The sequence below is a fragment of the Eleutherodactylus coqui genome, chromosome 5 (genome assembly GCF_035609145.1).
Source record: "Eleutherodactylus coqui strain aEleCoq1 chromosome 5, aEleCoq1.hap1, whole genome shotgun sequence".
Lineage (NCBI taxonomy): Eukaryota > Metazoa > Chordata > Amphibia > Anura > Eleutherodactylidae > Eleutherodactylus > Eleutherodactylus coqui.
In genome coordinates this window covers 235,604,915-235,624,293 of record NC_089841.1, presented here as the reverse complement: position 1 = coordinate 235,624,293, position 19,379 = coordinate 235,604,915, and the positions used below count along the sequence as shown (strand labels likewise).

The window sequence follows — 19,379 nt, the reverse complement described above, 5'->3', positions numbered from 1 at the left end:
CAACTCACCTGTCACCCACGCCGGCCCCCGAATCTTTACAGTCGAGCGGGAGGATACTCGGCGAAGGCACTACTCACTCGAGTAGTTAGCCTTAGCAAGTATACTCGCTCATCTCTAGAAGAGAACCAGGAAGTGCAGAGCCTGTGTGTGTATGTATGTATGTATGTGTGTATATATATATATATATATATATATATATATATATAGTGTGTGTGTGTATATGTATATATAATATATATGCATGCATGCATTTTTAATTAATGAGCAGATGGAAATCGCGCATGAAAAAACTGACATTTTTTTTTAGAATCTCAATCGCCCATGTTAATACATCCTTAGCCGATCAATTAAAACTGATTTTAGTGGCACTTTTTCCTATTAAAAAGATTAAATTACCATTTCCCCCTTATATAATGACCCCCCCCCCCCCCAAACAAAAGAAGCCTAAACTATGAGGGCAAATAATGCAAAATTATTGTAATACCTGAAAGAGGAAAAACTTTATAGCTTTTAAACTCGTGTGCTTAAAAAAAAAAAGTGCTGGTGAGGGGGTTGGGGGGCAAGTCTTGTACTGGTTAAGGTGATGAATGTTTTGTATCTTTTCCTGGTTCACTATGGCCTACAAAACCGCCCCTACAAGTAAAAATTGATTACACTGAAGTCTCAGGACCTCAGAGGCCACATCACATGATAAAGGTTATACACGGTCATACACTCTTTTTGTTAAAAAAGATATATATAAATCCCGCTCAGGTAGCAGTTATATCTCAGGCAGATATGCAAATTATTAGGGTTGTGGGGTGATTAGATGAACAGTCTTGTCACCTGAGGCCCTTAAAGTGGTTCCCCCCTCGGCCTATAAGAGGCTCTCAGAGGCTCCCTGTGTGTAGTGAACTCTTCTTCCGCCTGTGTGGAGCTTGTTGGTTGTATTGACGAATTGCCGCCACCTGGGCCGTTCTGACCAGACTGGTACGAGGGACAATGACAGCTGTGTAGTACAGGATGTTCAGGACATCCTGTAGCCACATGTGTTGCCTTTCCTGGTGGCTTCCAAGAGGAATTTTCCAGCAAGATGATGCTCGACCGCACACACAAGATTTCACAGGAATGTCCCCACAACATTGTCACACTTCTGTGGCTGCCTGGTCATCAGATTTATCACCAATACAACATGTATGCAACGATCTGGGACACCAACTTTGACAGCCTACGAGTTTCTATGATGCTCAGCCACAGCAAATGTGGACCAACATGCTGCAGAATACAATACAATCTGAATGCCTCCATGCTCGCCCGTATCACATCATGTATCCGAGCTAGAGGCGACACAACAGATAACTAGAGCCCCCATGCCCACCTGTATCAAATATTGTATCCAAGCTAGAGCCTCCATGCCCATCCGTATCACATCTTGTATCCAAGCTAGAAGCGGTACAACAGGATTGTAGATCCTCCCTTCCCGGGTTCAGTTTTCTGCAATAAATTATCCTTCTGCATTAATTTTGTAATCACTTATAACATCGTTACAATCATACAGATAGTTTCGTTCAATTCCGACAACGTCTTCCAGGTGAGGAATTTTTTTTTTTGACAATGAGCACATTTAGGATGGGTGTAGTATTTCAGCTCCGCTCAATTGAAGTGAATTGGGCTGAATTACGATACCACACACAACCTGTGGAGAGGTTGTAGCACGGGTTAAAAACCCCCTTTATGTAAATACCAGACCTCAAATAGAAGAGTAATCTAGCCATGCAGTAAAGTACTGATTGTTGACCAATTCCTGCCGGCCTTCCTATGATGATTACACTTCCAAGAGCCATATCTTTGCTGCAATTCTATGATGACAAACACACTCTTAAAAGCAAGTTGCTTTGAGCCTTTTTAAATATCTTCAAGAGTAACATAAATGGCCATTCCTTGATATGTCCTTACCGGTATAGTCCTGTGTTCTTAGGGGCTGAGAGGCCCTAGGTATGTCATACAGAACTTGTCAGCATATATCTACTTGAATAGGCAATTTATATTCGGTCCATGGACTGATTTATAGGGTGGGCCTATATAAGGATACAACCCTCTTCAGAATATTCACCCCAGACCCTAGAAAGGAGTAACTGCACCCTCTAACTTCTATGTTGTATTCCGTGCATAAAGGTGCTACTTGATGCGTATTATTACTAATGTACAACTAGTGGGTTTGGATGGAGTTAAGAGTAGAATACATTTTGTACGGCTCATATTAGCTATGTTGGAATGTTTGGGGAGAAGGAAACGTACAATTACTTCCTTTTATAATGATCAATAATATTCTGCTCTTTGCAGAGTGTCTGCCGAGATGGTGAATGGAGTTCTTTTTCTTGCTCAGCCAGCTATAATGGGAGCTCTTGTTATTGTTTGTAACGTTATACCTTCTTTCCATGTATTTCTAGTTCTTTTTATGATGTGATTGTATATTTAAACCTTCTAGCACTTGGAGGCAACTACTACATGGTAAAAGACCTCCCAGATAGATTAAACCAAGCTCACAAGTGTTCATACTTTATCTGTGCCTTTTTAGAATATGACTGTTGAAATGGCAAAACAGTCCGTGACAATTAAAGCCATGAAAAATGAAGTACAGGAAAAAGAAGAACGAATTCGGGAACTGCAGGAAAGGTACTGTATCATTTATTTACTTTTAATCCAGAGGTATGCCGAGATCCATTGAGTTTGTCGCCACCTTGTGGCGGTAGTTTACTTTTCTTTCGTTCTTTCTCTTTAATTCTTGAATGTTCTCACAGATTTTAACGCTTACGAAATTTTGGGTCAGGGGAGGTAGAGAGTTTGAGGTGTTAATTCTCTACATTTGTTTTTCGTTTCTCTGTTTTAAGTTTAATATCACAGATGGATTTTCTGCTTTCACAAGAAAGCTGGGAAGTGCAGCTGAAGGTCACAGATTGTGTGAACTCATAAATGATTTGATGGAGTAACCAAAGTTAGATTGAGACCCCAGAGTGGACTTAATCACCCTTGATGTAAATTCAAATCAGTGCCGAGAGGAGAGGAATCTTTCAGATACAGTAATTCTTTGCCTGGGGGCTGAGAGACGTGTCAAGGTTTAGCTGCTTAAACTGGATTAAGCACCAAAGCTTATATGTATAACAAGTGCAAAAGGACAGTTTTGTTTGTTTAGATTTGGATTGATTTGGGCCTTTTTAAATGAGAAGAATTTAAGAGTACTGTAATAGTTTACAAATTATAGCTGCTTTTTTTTTTTTTTCTTTCTTTCTTTTGGGTTATGGGACTTTGATGTAAATTGGTCTTGCGGTATCTTTTATTCTATATAGAATGGTTCTTTGCTTGCAATTGGCCTAATTAGAGATTACTAATTACATTTTCATCCGGTGTACGGTTTCCGCAAATTAATCCTCGATGAGGTCACCAGAAAAATGGCTAAAGATATCCGGTTGAAAAGGTCATCTTTTGAGCCAATTTTTAGTTGTTTTTGTCCATTTTATTTCTGCCTGATTAAAGAAGAAGCCATATACTTTTAAAGCTGAGCTTCAGGAATATTGTATTCGTAAGCCTTAGAATATTTACAGTTGATCCGTACATCGTAACATGTTGTTCTATTAACAAGGCAAAGCGTTTTTGCACCGGTCGCGTTGTGTACCAATGTCACACTCGCTTCACGCATTCTTACAGCAGAGAGTTAAAGGGAAAATGGTATGCAAACACTTAGTAGGTATAGTACGTGGGAGCAAAAAAAGTTAATGACTCTGTAGACCTATAATAGCTAAATATATGCTTATAATGATTAATTACCACTTGAAAAGACCTCTGCAGTCTCAAAAGGTTATGCATAAAATTGTGTATAAATGCTGTTCCTGGAAAAGGTAAAAGCAACCTGCAGCTGCAACACGGAAAACAGTGCAAGTATGTATCAGTGTAATTTATAAAAGAGGAGTACAAAATGCCACATATTACAATGCCATGTGTGGTCGGTTTCTTCTGGAACAGCATCAGCTCATTAAACATTTCCTGATATAAATCTGGAATGGCCATTTCTTGTTGTTCAAAATTGTTCATTTTTTAACTTTTCCTTATTAGAAATCATTTACAGTATATTATGTATATTTTATTTTTATTGTTACATTTTTGCCACATAACTTAGGTCTTCAATGTGAAATAGACACTTATAGGACGACTTACATTCACTTTCAACACATCCTTTACATTCTGATACCTCGGTAGCCATAGAATTTGTTTTCATAAGTTCTTTATCATAAAGCAGATCACGATGTATCACATCATACAGCTATTATGATCCTGTGCTCTTTTACACTAGTTTTATCCATTTCTCACTGAGAATCTAAAACTCTTAATGGTAGAAATAGTTTTATAAATATACTGTGAACTATATAAATTACTAATAACATAAATTGATACTTTTCATTTAATACCTGCTTTACGTTTTCACCATGAAGTGTTATGTGTCACAATGATCCTCTTCACTCCCGATTATCAGTCTGACAAGTTATAAGCCGAAAGGACCAAAACAAATACTACTTGCTATATTCACTTTCCATTGTTGCAAAAAAAGAGTATTTTCGATGTTAGGAATCCGTAATGGGATTTCCTGAAGAGTGTGTTCATTGGCAGATGGTCCTGCTGAATGGTGTGTGTACGGCATTGTGTATGTGAGCGTGTTTTTCTTTTTCCTCCTACATACAAGCACCTTTAATTAATATAACCTGATTTTCACATGGGTTGCCCTAGTTTTCATAGGAAGATATATTCCTACGAGTCAAAGATTATCCAGAGCCCTTCATCAGAGTAACACTCGGTGAATCCCAGTACTTTTATTTCCCGTGCCCGAGGGTCAAATTTTCAAATGTTTGTATGCATGTTTTTTAATTATTCGTCTCTCTTGGATTTTTCCTGCAGTGTGTGTTGGCGCTGGGTGAATTAGAGGATCCTATTAACGATAATGCACACAAATTCATCAGTAAACCACATTGACCATCTTACAGTTGGATTGCCCTACTTTTCTTGTTGGATCCCTTGAGATGTCATGTTTTTTTTTCGTATAAATTTCGGTCAATATAAACGCTTACTTTTTAGACTGTTTTTCTGTTTAATTTGATCCGAAACCATATAGGCTACATTCACACATGTTGGATTTTCCTATAATAAATTTGTCATGGGTTTTTCGAAAAATCCAAGACTGAAGCTTCGATTTTTTTCCTGGTGGACGTCCCAACGGGTCTGCATGCAAATTATCTCCATTGTAATTCAGGGGGCTAATCCTTGGCTTTTCCATGTGGAGTCCACAGCCGTAATGAACATGCTGAGGTTTTTTAAATTCTGCTCTGTGTTTGTTCGGGGCGTTTTTTTTTACCTTTGCTGAATATGGATGGGGTATAAAATACCTGATTCACTGGCATTAGCTGTGGAGTGTAGGTAGATTTTGTCAGGATTTAGACATAGAATCCATGCCTTTACAACAGGTCTGTGTGAATCCTAACGAGGTTTACGAGCCAACAACAAATATTAGGCATCAATAGTGATTTGACAAATAACACAGTCCTTGGCTGAGAAAACGTTCTTTGTTTTTATTTAATGCACAGCAAAGTGTCCGAGTAGGACTCTGCCCCCAAGGACGTCTCAGCAGAGCTTCCCCTTCCCCAATTTAATTGCTTACATACTCTCCTGGCAAGTATTTACATACAAGCAACAATATTGTATAAGGGCTTGTTCACACTTGCTTTTTTTATCTTCGTTTTGGAACTCTGTTTCTCTTTTTCGTTTTTAAAGCCAATAAATAGACGTAAAATTAAAATAAACTTGTCATTTTTCCCCAGTGATTTTAATGAGTTTTCCAAAAAACTTAATGCTTTTTGTTTGCATCTGTTCTGTCTTACTTTAGTTTTTTTTTACAAGAACCAATAGAGCAGCAGACTGCATTAGGGTTTGTTCAAATCAGTGTTGGAGGCTCCGTTCAAAACCTCCATCGCTGTTTTCCGCTAGAAAATGGGACAAATTAGCACTGCAAGAAATGCTATTTTGTCCTGTAAATTCCAGCAAAATGCCATGCTGCTGGCTGGAAATCGAAAGGACCCCCATTATAGACCATGGGGGAGGGGTGAGGGGGTTTGGTTACATTATAAGATGGAAGCATTTGACCAGGGGGGGCTGTTTTCCTGCTCGTACAGAACAACGAAACCTCTAACGCTGATATGAAGAGCCCTTATTTGTTCACGTAAAAAAAAAAAAAAGGGAAATGGAAGTGAAGCAAACTGAAAACATTCATTTTAGAAAACCTATTGAAATCAATGGGGAAAAAAATTAGTTCATTTCAGTTTACTTCTGTTTCTCTGCTATGAAAACGGAACCGAAAAAACAGAAATCCAAAAGTGAGATAAAAGCAAGTGTGAACGAGCCAGTGATTTCCCTACCTGGCAGGAGCAGTCTGTCTGTTTCTGCAATGAGAGATGGAACTAGATGGTTGTTGACAGAGCTGACTTTAAAGTCCAAGAAGAAGGGTTGAAAGCCACGTCACTCACACTTAATGATCTTTTAAGAAACAGTTTCTTTATTCTGTATAAAACTTGGTTACAAAACCTGGGGTGGTGGAGCAGTTTTTGTAACCAGTTCTTCGAGCCTTGTGTGAGCGAGGCGGTCGCCTTCTTTTGCACCAGTCCACCTCCTCGTTTTTTGTAACCACGTTTAATACAGAAACTCCTGTTTTAATGCTCCTCAAGGGTTTGTAACGTGGCTTTCTACCTATCTTGTTTAATGTTTACTGGCCACATTTCTGGTTCCTGGGCACCACCTGGCTGAGTACAGACGCGTGGTCCGTTACTTCACGGATTGGTAGGAGTAGTGCAGACTGATTCTTTGTTCTTGCACTGCTGATTTTAAAGTCGCTTCGGCAGGCAGGATTTGCCTAGCTCTGCTTCAGGGCGGTTTTTACACGTAGCATTTTGTGTTTTCATGGAGTTTCTTTCAGGAAAAATTGCCCCCGGCAGACATTGACTCTAGGAAATATAAAACGCGCTACACGTTTTTCCTTCTTATGTGGTGTGTCTCCTCACTTGTCTTGTGATTTTTGGGTTACTGCTGTTTGTTTGTTTTTTTTATTTTGTTATCAAATACAGTGTGATCTCTGGGGTTGATTATTTTGTCTTATATCTAACAAAATCTTATTGATTTTGTAAATTTTTGATGATACAAAGTTTATAAAAAGCAAATCACAATAATAAAGTATATAATAAGACAAAAGAGCTGTTGTAGTGAGTCCATTGCTGAGCTTTCCATTGTTTCCCAGTGGTAATATGTCTAAATTATCTTCCAGATTATTTGAAAGATGCGAATTTGGCCAATTATTACATATTGTATTATTCTGTTTACATAATCTAATTCTTAATTTGGTCCTGGAGTTACCGAAGTATAATATGCGTGAAGACTAATCTTAAAAAAAGAAGAACATGGTTCGAGATACTTAATAATGGATTGATACGTTTGTAGCTTTGTGTATAAATAAATTGGAAGATGTAGGCCACAAACATTTCCCCAAAGTGTAGCAGTCCGAATCGGTACAGCCCCTTTTTGAATACCCAATAAATGTTTGCCAATTAGAGTAGCCAACGGGTACATCCTGAGAATTTAAGCCACTTCGCCCATTGACTCTTGAATTTATCCAATTTATGCAACTTGGAAGCAATCAAATCTTCCATCAAGCATCTACGCTGAACCTCTAAGAAGATTTCAGTTGAAGAGGGAACATTTGTACTTTTCCATTTTTTTTTAGCTATGGCTGTTCTGGTTGCCGTTAGGATATGGGAGGTAATAAGAAGATCTGAGGAGGTGTAGTCTTCTATTCCCAATGACAGAAGAGCAACGTTTAGGCCCTGGTGCACATTAGTCTGCAAAATTGATCATAGCGCGTAATGAACTTTATCCCAAAGAGGTTCACACGGCCACCAGATATGTGATAACAGCAGATTTATGACATTTCCGGCATATATTAGAATGTTGTGGATAAACTCTAACTAAACAATATGGCGTTAAGTATCATCTGTATAGTAGTTTCCTATTAGTTTCTAAATGATTCGCACAGTGAGAAAACTCAGCGCTAAGCTGACGTACTTGTGACCATTGGTCTGCGGTAAAGGCTTTCTGGAAGCTGTCTTACCATCTAGTATTAAAGAGAAATACAATTTTAGGAGAGCAAAATGATAATGCTATATATGATTTACTAATACCCTAGAGGTTGTTTCCCAGAGACGACTTTATAGAAAATAACAAGTCTGTGCATTAAAAAACAGCAGTCAAAAACCACTTTTAAGAAATGCACAAAATTCTTAGCATTTTTTACAAGCCTCAAAAAGCTTGAAGGAAACCTTAAAATGTAGACTCTTCTACCCTAATATATTGAGGATTTTTTTGTGATTAAGTGGTGCCTCATGGATTCTCTGTAAGTCTGAAAACACGAGAGCCCTTTTCTGACCAAATTCATTTACCAACTACATGCCCCAATAAGTTACAGCCTGCAGTTTGCAGGCAGTTTTGCAAAGAGTTTTAAGCACCTTGTTTTTGTGCCATGCTCCTGCAAGCTGAAATGTAGAAATTCCTCTAATATTATATATATGAGGAAATGACTAATTTAGCAGTTCTTTTACATTTAGGCATGCACATTATGTAAGGAAATGCATGCAGTGTGAGCCCTTCATATCGTAGAATGTACCCAGTTTTGGATATCTAAAATGTGTGAAACAACTTGCTGCTTCTGCTTCTTTGGGGAAAGTATAAATCTGAATTGTATAGTAGTAATGTGGGCCTTTTGTCTCTAGAGTGGCTCGGATGGAAAGGGATGTCAACATGAAAAGGCATTTGATAGAGGATCTGAAAACACGTCTGAAAACCTACCAGGAAAATGAGAGACCGAGCAGAGAAATGTTGGAAAGTCTTGAAAGGAAGGTAATTCACTCTGTATATTTATTCCCCGAGCCTATTATTCACAAAATCACCTTGGAATGTGGTGCAGCGCATCGCATCTGCAGCATAATAATACCCCGGAGACTGACTAACATCTTCCCACGACAGCCATTAGCTTGATAGAAAAATAACATGTAATAAGGATCAAAAGTGATGTTGCTTTAAGTACAATCAGTTCAGAAACAGAAGGGTAAAGTGTTTTGTTGTCGCACCTTGACAGGCGGAGTGGTGTTTGTCGACACGGAAACTGTAATTCACTTGTAACAGATAGTCTTGGTTTAACTTGATCCAAATGGAGATCAACGTGGAAGTTGGAGCAAACGGTTAACACTTGCATCGTACCTTATAGGCAGCGGCATAGAGTGATGCACACGGCGGAGACGCTCTTACGGGTTTTCTTTGCAATTCATTAATGAATGCGTAGATGCAGCAGAACAAATATGTCGCATTAACTATTTCAGGTTTGTACATGCCGAGATTCATTCAGGCTCAGTTTTGTCCCACATATGGTTGCAAATCATGGCCTTACCCTGGGTGTAATGACCCAAACTAACAGCATGATAGATCTCCATGATGCTATCATTCATGTTGTTAGACTCCTAGTCAGTCCAGTCCTAGTCATTACTGTAATGCAGGTGCCCGCTTTACACTTGTATTAATCTGGGGTTAAGGTAATACCCTGAGTCCGCCTGCAGTATTATGGGAAAACTTCTGATAACACATAAAACAAGCACAGTGAGATGAAAATCAAACATTTAACTTGCATCAATAAACTCCTTCCCCCTCTTCCCGCTTATTAGGCTACCGGTTATATGCTGTAATGAATGTTGTCCATCGTACTGTATAACCCATGGGCGACATTTATCAGAAGCCTATGTGTTCCCCTTTTGCTCTGAGTCTATGATCGGATGTTTTTTTTTTATTAACATTTGGTCCTCAACATGTTGTTGAACATTAATAAAAGATTAAGATCCTATAATTTGCCCAGGGAGCAGACCTAAGGTGATTTATGAGTGATGTCAGGAGCCTCTGCCCAGTTTGCACTTTTATTGTCTGCACATTCATAATATAGCACCTGTAATTAGACTACAGATCTTTGTAAAGGGAAGTGTGCGAAGGCTTGATTAAAATATTTCCTGCAACACATTGGATTCTTAGTATAATTCCTGGTGTTATACGGTATGCGAAATAGGGCTTAAGCTTACTGTACGTCCATTGCTACAGTGTGTTATACTACAGGCAGTTGTCCAATAGACTTCTAGTTAATGATCTAACATGAAGTATAGTTAAAATCTTCTCAATCATTTCTTCCCCCCCCCATACCGACCCCCTTCCCAATCATTTCTTTCCCCCCGATCCCGACCCCCTTCCCAATCATTTCTTTCCCCCCATCCCGACCCCCTTCCCAATCATTTCTTCCTCCCCCATCCCGACCCCCTTCCCAATCATTTCTTCCCCCCCATCCCGACCCCCTTCCCAATCATTTCTTTCCCCCCCATCCCGACCCCCTTCCCAATCATTTCCCCCCCCCATCCCGACCCCTTCCCAATCAGTCCCCCCCCATCCCGACCCCTTCCCAATCAGTCCCCCCCCCCATCCCGACCCCTTCGCAATCATTTCTCCCCCCCCCATCCCGACCCCTTCCCAATAATTTCTTCCCCCCCATCCCGACCCCTTCCCAATCATTTCTTCCCCCCATCCCGACCCCTTCCCAATCATTTCTTCCCCCCATCCCGACCCCTTCCCAATCATTTCTTCCCCCCATCCCGACCCCTTCCCAATCATTTCTTCCCCCCATCCCGACCCCTTCCCAATCATTTCTTCCCCCCATCCCGACCCCCTTCCCAATCATTTCTTCCCCCCCATCCCGAACCCCTTCCCAATCATTTCTTCCCCCCCCATCCCGACCCCCTTCCCAATCATTTCTTCCTCCCCCCATCCTGACCCCCTTCCCAATCATTTCTTCCCCCTCCATCCCGACCCCCTTCCCAATCATTTCTTCCCCCCCCATCCCGACCCCCTTCCCAATTATTTCTTCCCTCCCCCATCCCGACCCCCTTCCCAATCATTTCTCCCCCCCCATCCCGACGCCCTTTCCAATCATTTCTTCCCCCCCCATCCCGACCCCCTTCCCAATCATTTCTTCCTCCCCCCATCCTGACCCCCTTCCCAATCATTTCTTCCCCCTCCATCCCGACCCCCTTCCCAATCATTTCTTCCCCCCCCCATCCCGACCCCCTTCCCAATTATTTCTTCCCCCCCCATCCCGACCCCCTTCCCAATCATTTCTTTCCCCCCCCATCCCGACCCCCTTCCCAATCATTTCTTCCCCCCCATCCCGACCCCCTTCCCAATCATTTCTTCCCCCCCATCCCGACCCCCTTCCCAATCATTTCTTCCCCCCCATCCCGACCCCCTTCCCAATCATTTCTTCCCCCCCATCCCGACCCCCTTCCCAATCATTTCTTCCCCCCATCCCGACCCCCTTCCCAATCATTTCTTCCCCCCATCCCGACCCCTTCCCAATCATTTCTTCCCCCCATCCCGACCCCCTTCCCAATCATTTCTTCCCCCCATCCCGACCCCCTTCCCAATAATTTCTTCCCCCCATCCCGACCCCCTTCCCAATAATTTCTTCCCCCCATCCCGACCCCCTTCCTAATCATTTCTTCCCCCCATCCCGACCCCCTTCCCAATCATTTCTCCTCCCCCCATCCCGACCCCCTTCCCAATCATTTCTTCCCCCCATCCCGACCCCCTTCCCAATCATTTCTTCCCCCCATCCCGACCCCCTTCCCAATCTTTTCTTCCCCCCATCCCGACCCCCTTCCCAATCATTTCTTCCCCCCATCCCGACCCCCTTCCCAATCATTTCTTCCCGACCCCCTTCCCAATCATTTCTTCCCCCCCCATCCCAATCATTTCTTCCCCCCCATCCCGACCCCCTTCCCAATCATATCTTCCCCCCATCCCGACCCCCTTCCCAATCATTTCTTCCCCCCATCCCGACCCCCTTCCCAATCATTTCTTCCCCCCATCCCGACCCCCTTCCCAATCATTTCTTCCCCCCCATCCCGACCCCCTTCCCAATCATTTCTTCCCCCCCATCCCGACCCCCTTCCCAATCATTTCTTCCCCCCATCCCGACCCCCTTCCCAGTCATTTCTTCCCCCCATCCCGACCCCCTTCCCAGTCATTTCTTCCCCCCATCCCGACCCCCTTCCCAGTCATTTCTTCCCCCCCATCCCGACCCCCTTCCCAATCATTTCTTCCCCCCCATCCCGACCCCCTTCCCAATCATTTCTTCCCCCCCATCCCGACCCCCTTCCCAATCATTTCTTCCCCCCCATCCCGACCCCCTTCCCAATCATTTCTTCCCCCCCATCCCGACCCCCTTCCCAATCATTTCTTCCCCCCCATCCCGACCCCCTTCCCAGTCATTTCTTTCCCCCCTTCCCGACCCCCTTCCCAGTCATTTCTTCCCCCCCGTCCCGACCCCCTTCCCAGTCATTTCTTTCCCCCCCCCGTCCCGACCCCCTTCCCAGTCATTTCTTCCCCCCCCGTCCCGACCCCCTTCCCAGTCATTTCTTCCCCCCCGTCCCGACCCCCTTCCCAGTCATTTCTTCCCCCCCGTCCCGACCCCCTTCCCAGTCATTTCTTCCCCCCGTCCCGACCCCCTTCCCAGTCATTTCTCCCCCCCCCCCGTCCCGACCCCCTTCCCAGTCATTTCTTCCCCCCCCCGTCCCGACCCCCTTCCCAGTCATTTCTTTCCACCCGTCCCGACCCCCTTCCCAGTCATTTCTTCCCCCCCCCGTCCCGACCCCCTTCCCAGTCATTTCTTCCCCCCCATCCCGACCCCCTTCCCAGTCATTTCTTCCCCCCCATCCCGACCCCCTTCCCAGTCATTTCTTTCCCCCCTTCCCGACCCCCTTCCCAGTCATTTCTTCCCCCATCCCGACCCCCTTCCCAGTCATTTCTTCCCCCCATCCCGACCCCCTTCCCAGTCATTTCTTCCCCCCATCCCGACCCCTTCCCAGTCATTTCTTCCCCCCATCCCGACCCCCTTCCCAGTCATTTCTTCCCCCCATCCCGACCCCCTTCCCAGTCATTTCTTCCCCCCTTCCCAGTCATTTCTTCCCCCCATCCCGACCCCCTTCCCAGTCATTTCTTCCCCCCATCCCGACCCCCTTCCCAGTCATTTCTTCCCCCCCCATCCCGACCCCCTTCCCAGTCATTTCTTCCCCCCCATCCCGACCCCCTTCCCAGTCATTTCTTCGCCCCAATCCCGACCCCCTTCCCAATCATTTCTTCCCCCCCATCCCGACCCCCTTCCCAATCATTTCTTCCCCCCCATCCCGACCTCCTTCCCAATCATTTCTTCCCCCCCTTCCCGACCCCCTTCCCAATCATTTCTTCCCCCACTTCCCGACCCCCTTCCCAATCATTTCTTCCCCCCCATCCCGACCCCCTTCCCAATCATTTCTTCCCCCCATCCCGACCCCCTTCCCAATCATTTCTTCCCCCCATCCCGACCCCCTTCCCAATCATTTCTTCCCCCCATCCCGACCCCCTTCCCAGTCATTTCTTCCCCCTCCATCCCGACCCCCCCTCCCAATCATTTCTTCCCTCCCCCATCCCGACCCCCTTCCCAATCATTTCTCCCCCCCCATCCCGACGCCCTTTCCAATCATTTCTTCCCCCCCATCCCGACCCCCTTCCCAATCATTTCTTCCCCCCCATCCCGACCCCCTTCCCAATCATTTCTTCCCCCCCATCCCGACCCCCTTCCCAATCTTTTCTTCCCCCCCATCCCGACCCCTTCCCAATCATTTCTTCCCCCCCATCCCGACCCCCTTCCCAGTCATTTTTTTCCCCCCTTCCCGACCCCCTTCCCAGTCATTTCTTTCCCCCGTCCCGACCCCCTTCCCAGTCATTTCTTCCCCCCCGTCCCGACCCCCTTCCCAGTCATTTCTTCCTCCCCGTCCCGACCCCCTTCCCAGTCATTTCTTCCCCCCCGTCCCGACCCCCTTCCCAGTCATTTCTTCCACCCCGTCCCGACCCCCTTCCCAGTCATTTCTTCCCCCCCCGTCCCGACCCCCTTCCCAGTCATTTCTTCCACCCCGTCCCGACCCCCTTCCCAGTCATTTCTTCCCCCCCCCCGTCCCGACCCCCTTCCCAGTCATTTCTTCCCCCCCCCCGTCCCGACCCCCTTCCCAGTCATTTCTTCCCCCCCATCCCGACCCCCTTCCCAGTCATTTCTTCCCCCCGTCCCGACCCCCTTCCCAGTCATTTCTTCCCCCCCGTCCCGACCCCCTTCCCAGTCATTTCTTCCCCCCCGTCCCGACCCCCTTCCCAGTCATTTCTTCCCCCCCGTCCCGACCCCCTTCCCAGTCATTTCTTCCCCCCCCTCCGTCCCGACCCCCTTCCCAATCATTTCTCCCCCCCATCCCGACCCCCTTCCCAATCATTTCTTCCCCCCCGACCCCCTTCCCAATCATTTCTCCCCCCCATCCCGACCCCCTTCCCAATCATTTCTCCCCCCCCCCCCATCCCGACCCCCTTCCCAATCATTTCTCCCCCCCCCCATCCCGACCCCCTTCCCAATCATTTCTCCCCCCCCCCATCCCGACCCCCTTCCCAATCATTTCTCCCCCCCATCCCGACCCCCTTCCCAATCATTTCTCCCCCCCATCCCGACCCCCTTCCCAATCATTTCTCCCCCCCATCCCGACCCCCTTCCCAATCATTTCTCCCTCCCATCCCGACCCCCTTCCCAATCATTTCTCCCTCCCATCCCGACCCCCTTCCCAATCATTTCTCCCTCCCATCCCGACCCCCTTCCCAATCATTTCTCCCCCCCATCCCGACCCCCTTCCCAATCATTTCTCCCCCCCATCCCGACCCCCTTCCCAATCATTTCTCCCCCCCATCCCGACCCCCTTCCCAATCATTTCTCCCCCCCATCCCGACCCCCTTCCCATTCATTTCTCCCCCCCATCCCGACCCCCTTCCCAGTCATTTCTTCCCCCCCATCCCGACCCCCTTCCCAGTCATTTCTTCCCCCCCATCCCGACCCCCTTCCCAATCATTTCTTCCCCCCATCCCGACCCCCTTCCCAATCATTTCTTCCCCCCCCATCCCGACCCCCTTCCCAATCATTTCTCCCCCCCCCCGTCCCGACCCCCTTCCCAATCATTTCTCCCCCCCCCCGTCCCGACCCCCTTCCCAATCATTTCTCCCCCGTCCCGACCCGACCCCCTTCCCAATCATTTCTTTCCCCCCCCCACGTCCCGACCCCCTTCCCAATCATTTCTTCCCCCCGTCCCGACCCCCTTCCCAATCATTTCTTCCCCCCGTCCCGACCCCCTTCCCAATCATCTCTTCCCCCCCCCCCCGTCCCGACCCCCTTCCCAATCATTTCTCCCCCCCCCCCCGACCCGGCCCCCTTCCCAATCATTTCTCCCCCCCCATCCCGACCCCCTTCCCAATCATTTCTCCCCCCCATCCCGACCCCCTTCCCAATCATTTCTCCCCCCCATCCCGACCCCCTTCCCAATCATTTCTCCCCCCCATCCCGACCCCCTTCCCAATCATTTCTCCCCCCCATCCCGACCCCCTTCCCAATCATTTCTCCCCCCCATCCCGACCCCCTTCCCAATCATTTCCCCCCCCATCCCGACCCCCTTCCCAATCATTTCTCCCCCCCATCCCGACCCCCTTCCCAATCATTTCTCCCCCCCATCCCGACCCCCTTCCCAATCATTTCTCCCCCCCATCCCGACCCCCTTCCCAATCATTTCTCCCCCCCATCCCGACCCCCTTCCCAATCATTTCTCCCCCCCCCCATCCCGACCCCCTTCCCAATCATTTCTTCCCCCATCCCGACCCCCTTCCCAATCATTTCTCCCCCCCATCCCGACCCCCTTCCCAATCATTTCTCCCCCCCATCCCGACCCCCTTCCCAATCATTTCTTCCCCCCCATCCCGACCCCCTTCCCAATCATTTCTTTCCCCCCCCATCCCGACCCCCTTCCCAATCATTTCTCACCCCCCCATCCCGACCCCCTTTCCAATCATTTCTTTCCCCCCCCCATCCCGACCCCCTTTCCAATCATTTCTTTCCCCCCCCATCCCGACCCCCTTCCCAATCATTTCTTTCCCCCCCCATCCCGACCCCCTTCCCAATCATTTCTTCCCCCCATCCCGACCCCCTTCCCAATCATTTCTTCCCCCCCATCCCGACCCCCTTCCCAGTCATTTCTTCCCCCCCATCCCGACCCCCTTCCCAGTCATTTCTTCCCCCCCATCCCGACCCCCTTCCCAATCATTTCTCCCCCCCATCCCGACCCCCTTCCCAATCATTTCTCCCCCCCCCCCTTCCCGACCCCCTTCCCAATCATTTCTTCCACCAGTCCTGGTTACTTCTGTCTTATCTTTATTCTACAGTTAAAGACAATGACGGATGAATGTTCTCACAAGAAGACTTCTATAGATTCATTAAAACAGAGACTGGGTGTCATCAGGAAGGAGAAGACACAGTATGAGCAAATGTACTACAAAAGGAAAGATGACCTGGACAAAAGGGTACGTAGCACACTTCTATCCTTATATGTTTTGTATATTTAGGTGCTCAACCGAAAATGAACAATGGGATTCACTAGAGAACCTGATACGTGTTTACTGTCTCTCTATAGCAGTGAACTAATGTTGAAAGAATTTGTCTTACTAAAGACATTGGCATAGCGGTCCACTTTTCTCTGAGGTGGTTGGCCATTGACTGCAATGGACCAACTGTGCTGACTCCCCATATACCCCCAAAAAGCTGCCTGGAGGAGTGATACATTGCTTTCTTAAAGCTACTGCTACTCCGCTCTAGCAATGACTGAGAGGTCAAAACTTCACCAATCAAGCATTCATAGGACATCCTGGCAATATGTTACCAAGGTATTCAATATAGCTAAATATGATAAACCTGTAAGAAAACAGAAGGGGAATTGTATAAATAGCAAATGTCATGTTTTCACCTCTAAACATAATACTGGTTTCCCTTCATACGGTTTTACATATAAATGCTAACAATATTTTCAGTGGTTCACATTCTGCAGGCAACCACAACGTTATTGTTTAAAGTGACCCTTCAGTCCGGGCAAAAAAAATCCAAAAGGGGCAGAGGGGGTGTTATATTACCTGTTGGATCCTGGGGCCCTCCTGTAATGATCTAAGATAACCTCGCCACTTCTTAGACTACCTGGTGTACACTGAACACTGGTAGTGCATCAGTAGTCTCAGGCATTACACACTGCTCTGATTGGCCAGCACTGTTCACACGAGCAGCTCTGGGCAATCAGAAAGCAGTATGCAGTAGCTTATTACCAAAGTGTAGTATGAATTGATTAGCAACAGGAGTACCGTGGCTATCTTGGATTATCGGAGTGAAGCACCAGGAACTGGCAGATCATGGCTGCACTAGAATGAAAACAGTCACCAAGTAATGTAAACACCTTCTCCCTCTGGTCTTCGGACCAGAGGGTCGCTTTAAAAGTAATCTGTCAGCTTGAACATACTGTCCAAATTGCAGGCATCATATTACAGAGCAGGAGGAGGTGAGTGGATTGATATATAGTTTTATGGGGAAAGATTCAGTATAACTTGTATTTTATTCATTTATCCCTGCACAGTCTGAGCTGAACAGTCCAGTGGGCGGAGCTATCAGTGATTGACAGCTACCCCTATATGTGTACAGTCATACACAGACAGCTGTCTTTCACTGATAGCTCCGCCCATTGGACTGTTCAGCTCAGAATGTGCAGAGATTAGAGATGAGCGAACGTACTCGTTTCGAGTAATTACTCGATCGAGCACCGCGATTTTCGAGTACTTCCATACTCGGGTGAAAAGATTCAGGGGGCTTCGGGGGGCGGGGGGAGGCGTGGCGGAGCGGGGGTAGCAGCAGGGAACAGGGGGGAGCCCTCTCTCTCTTCCTCTCCCCCCCACTCCCCGCTGCAACCCCCCACTCACCCACGGCGCCCCCCGAATCTTTTCGCCCAAGTACGGAAGTACTCGAAAATCACGGCGCTCGGGCGAAAAAGGGGCGTGGCCGAGTAGGTTCGCTCATCTCTAGCAGAGATATGAATGAATAAAATACAAGTTATACTGAATCTTCCCCCAGAAAGCTATATATCAATCTGCTCGGCTCCTCCTGCTCTATAACATCATGCCTGCAGCAGCTGACAGACTCCCTTTAGCTCTATAAGTATGTAGGTTAATTGGAGCTCTGTATGGGAAAAATGGGGCTAAAATTGGTAAAGAAAAGTATCTGAAATGAATCAGTTCACAGTTTTAGACCTAAAAACTACATGATTATAAAAGAGGGACATTCTGCTAGAGGTCAACATTGTCTGCCAATTATAGACTATTAACATAAGACTATTTCTTCCAGAATGCAAAAGTCACTGACTTGGAAAGTAAAGTGACTGAAGCTGAACGTACAATGTCTGAACTGGAGAAGACGGCTACACAACAACTGCACAACTTAGCAATGCAGAGCGAGCAATCCTTGGAGGTGTTACAGAACAAGCTTCTGCGTGGCAATAAAAGGATTGATGAGTTTGTCATGTTTGTACAGGTATGCTGTGTAGGTGCCTTTAGTCCATCATTTCTGCTGCTGTTTCTCCATTTTGACCAACATTTGATCTCTTTTCAGAATTGAAAATTGAATTCAGCAGAAATGGAGAGGTCAAATGTAATTGTTCCCCGGGGTTCCTTATTCGTACTTTAGTGTTTGTTTTTGTGTATATTTGGTTGTTTTTTGTTGTGTTTTTTTAGGTGTTTTTGGCAACATGTAAGTTCACCCATGCGTTTGCTCTTGCCATTTGAATTCCATCTGGCTGTCTGGGTTTGGGGAGCGAAAAACTGAATTCAATCGGAAAGAAGTGTTTCCATTTTTTCTCCAATTATTTTAATGGGTTTTCAAAAAAACAAAATGGTTTTTGTTTGATTTCGTTCCGGTTCAGTTTTTTTTAAATGGAACACACAACGCAGTGTTTAAAGATGAACCGAAATGAAATCAAACGGAAAGACTTTTTTTTTTTTAAAAAACCTAATGCAATCAATTGAGAAAAACGAAAACACTTATGTCCATTTGAATTCCATTTTTTACTCCAAAAATGGACCAGCCAGATGGAATTCAAACAGAAGTGGCAAACGCAGGTGTGAAGGGGGCCTTCGGTATACGTGCTGGAACAAGTAAATCCGTCTACTGCCTAGATGAGAGATGCCTAAGATCTTTGCCTTTCCTCCTTTTCCTGTGTTAGGTTAATTTTTTAGAAGTAGCGTTGATGGTAGAGGATGCCACAAAGTAATGTGTGATATGCTAAACCGTATATGAGGGCAGCGCTGTG

The 19,379-nt window shown here is 46.3% G+C and overlaps 1 protein-coding gene across 1 annotated transcript in view; it reads left to right on the top strand.

The window, feature by feature from the left end:
• Positions 1–19,379, top strand: part of CNTLN (centlein) — a 293,859-nt gene that overhangs the window by 240,772 nt on the left and 33,708 nt on the right. Inside the window, exons 21-24 of the mRNA XM_066604356.1 lie at positions 2,558–2,655; positions 8,835–8,961; positions 16,426–16,563; positions 18,419–18,604. Of these exons, the coding sequence (XP_066460453.1) occupies positions 2,558–2,655; positions 8,835–8,961; positions 16,426–16,563; positions 18,419–18,604 (549 nt within the window). The remainder of the gene's footprint in view (positions 1–2,557; positions 2,656–8,834; positions 8,962–16,425; positions 16,564–18,418; positions 18,605–19,379) is intronic.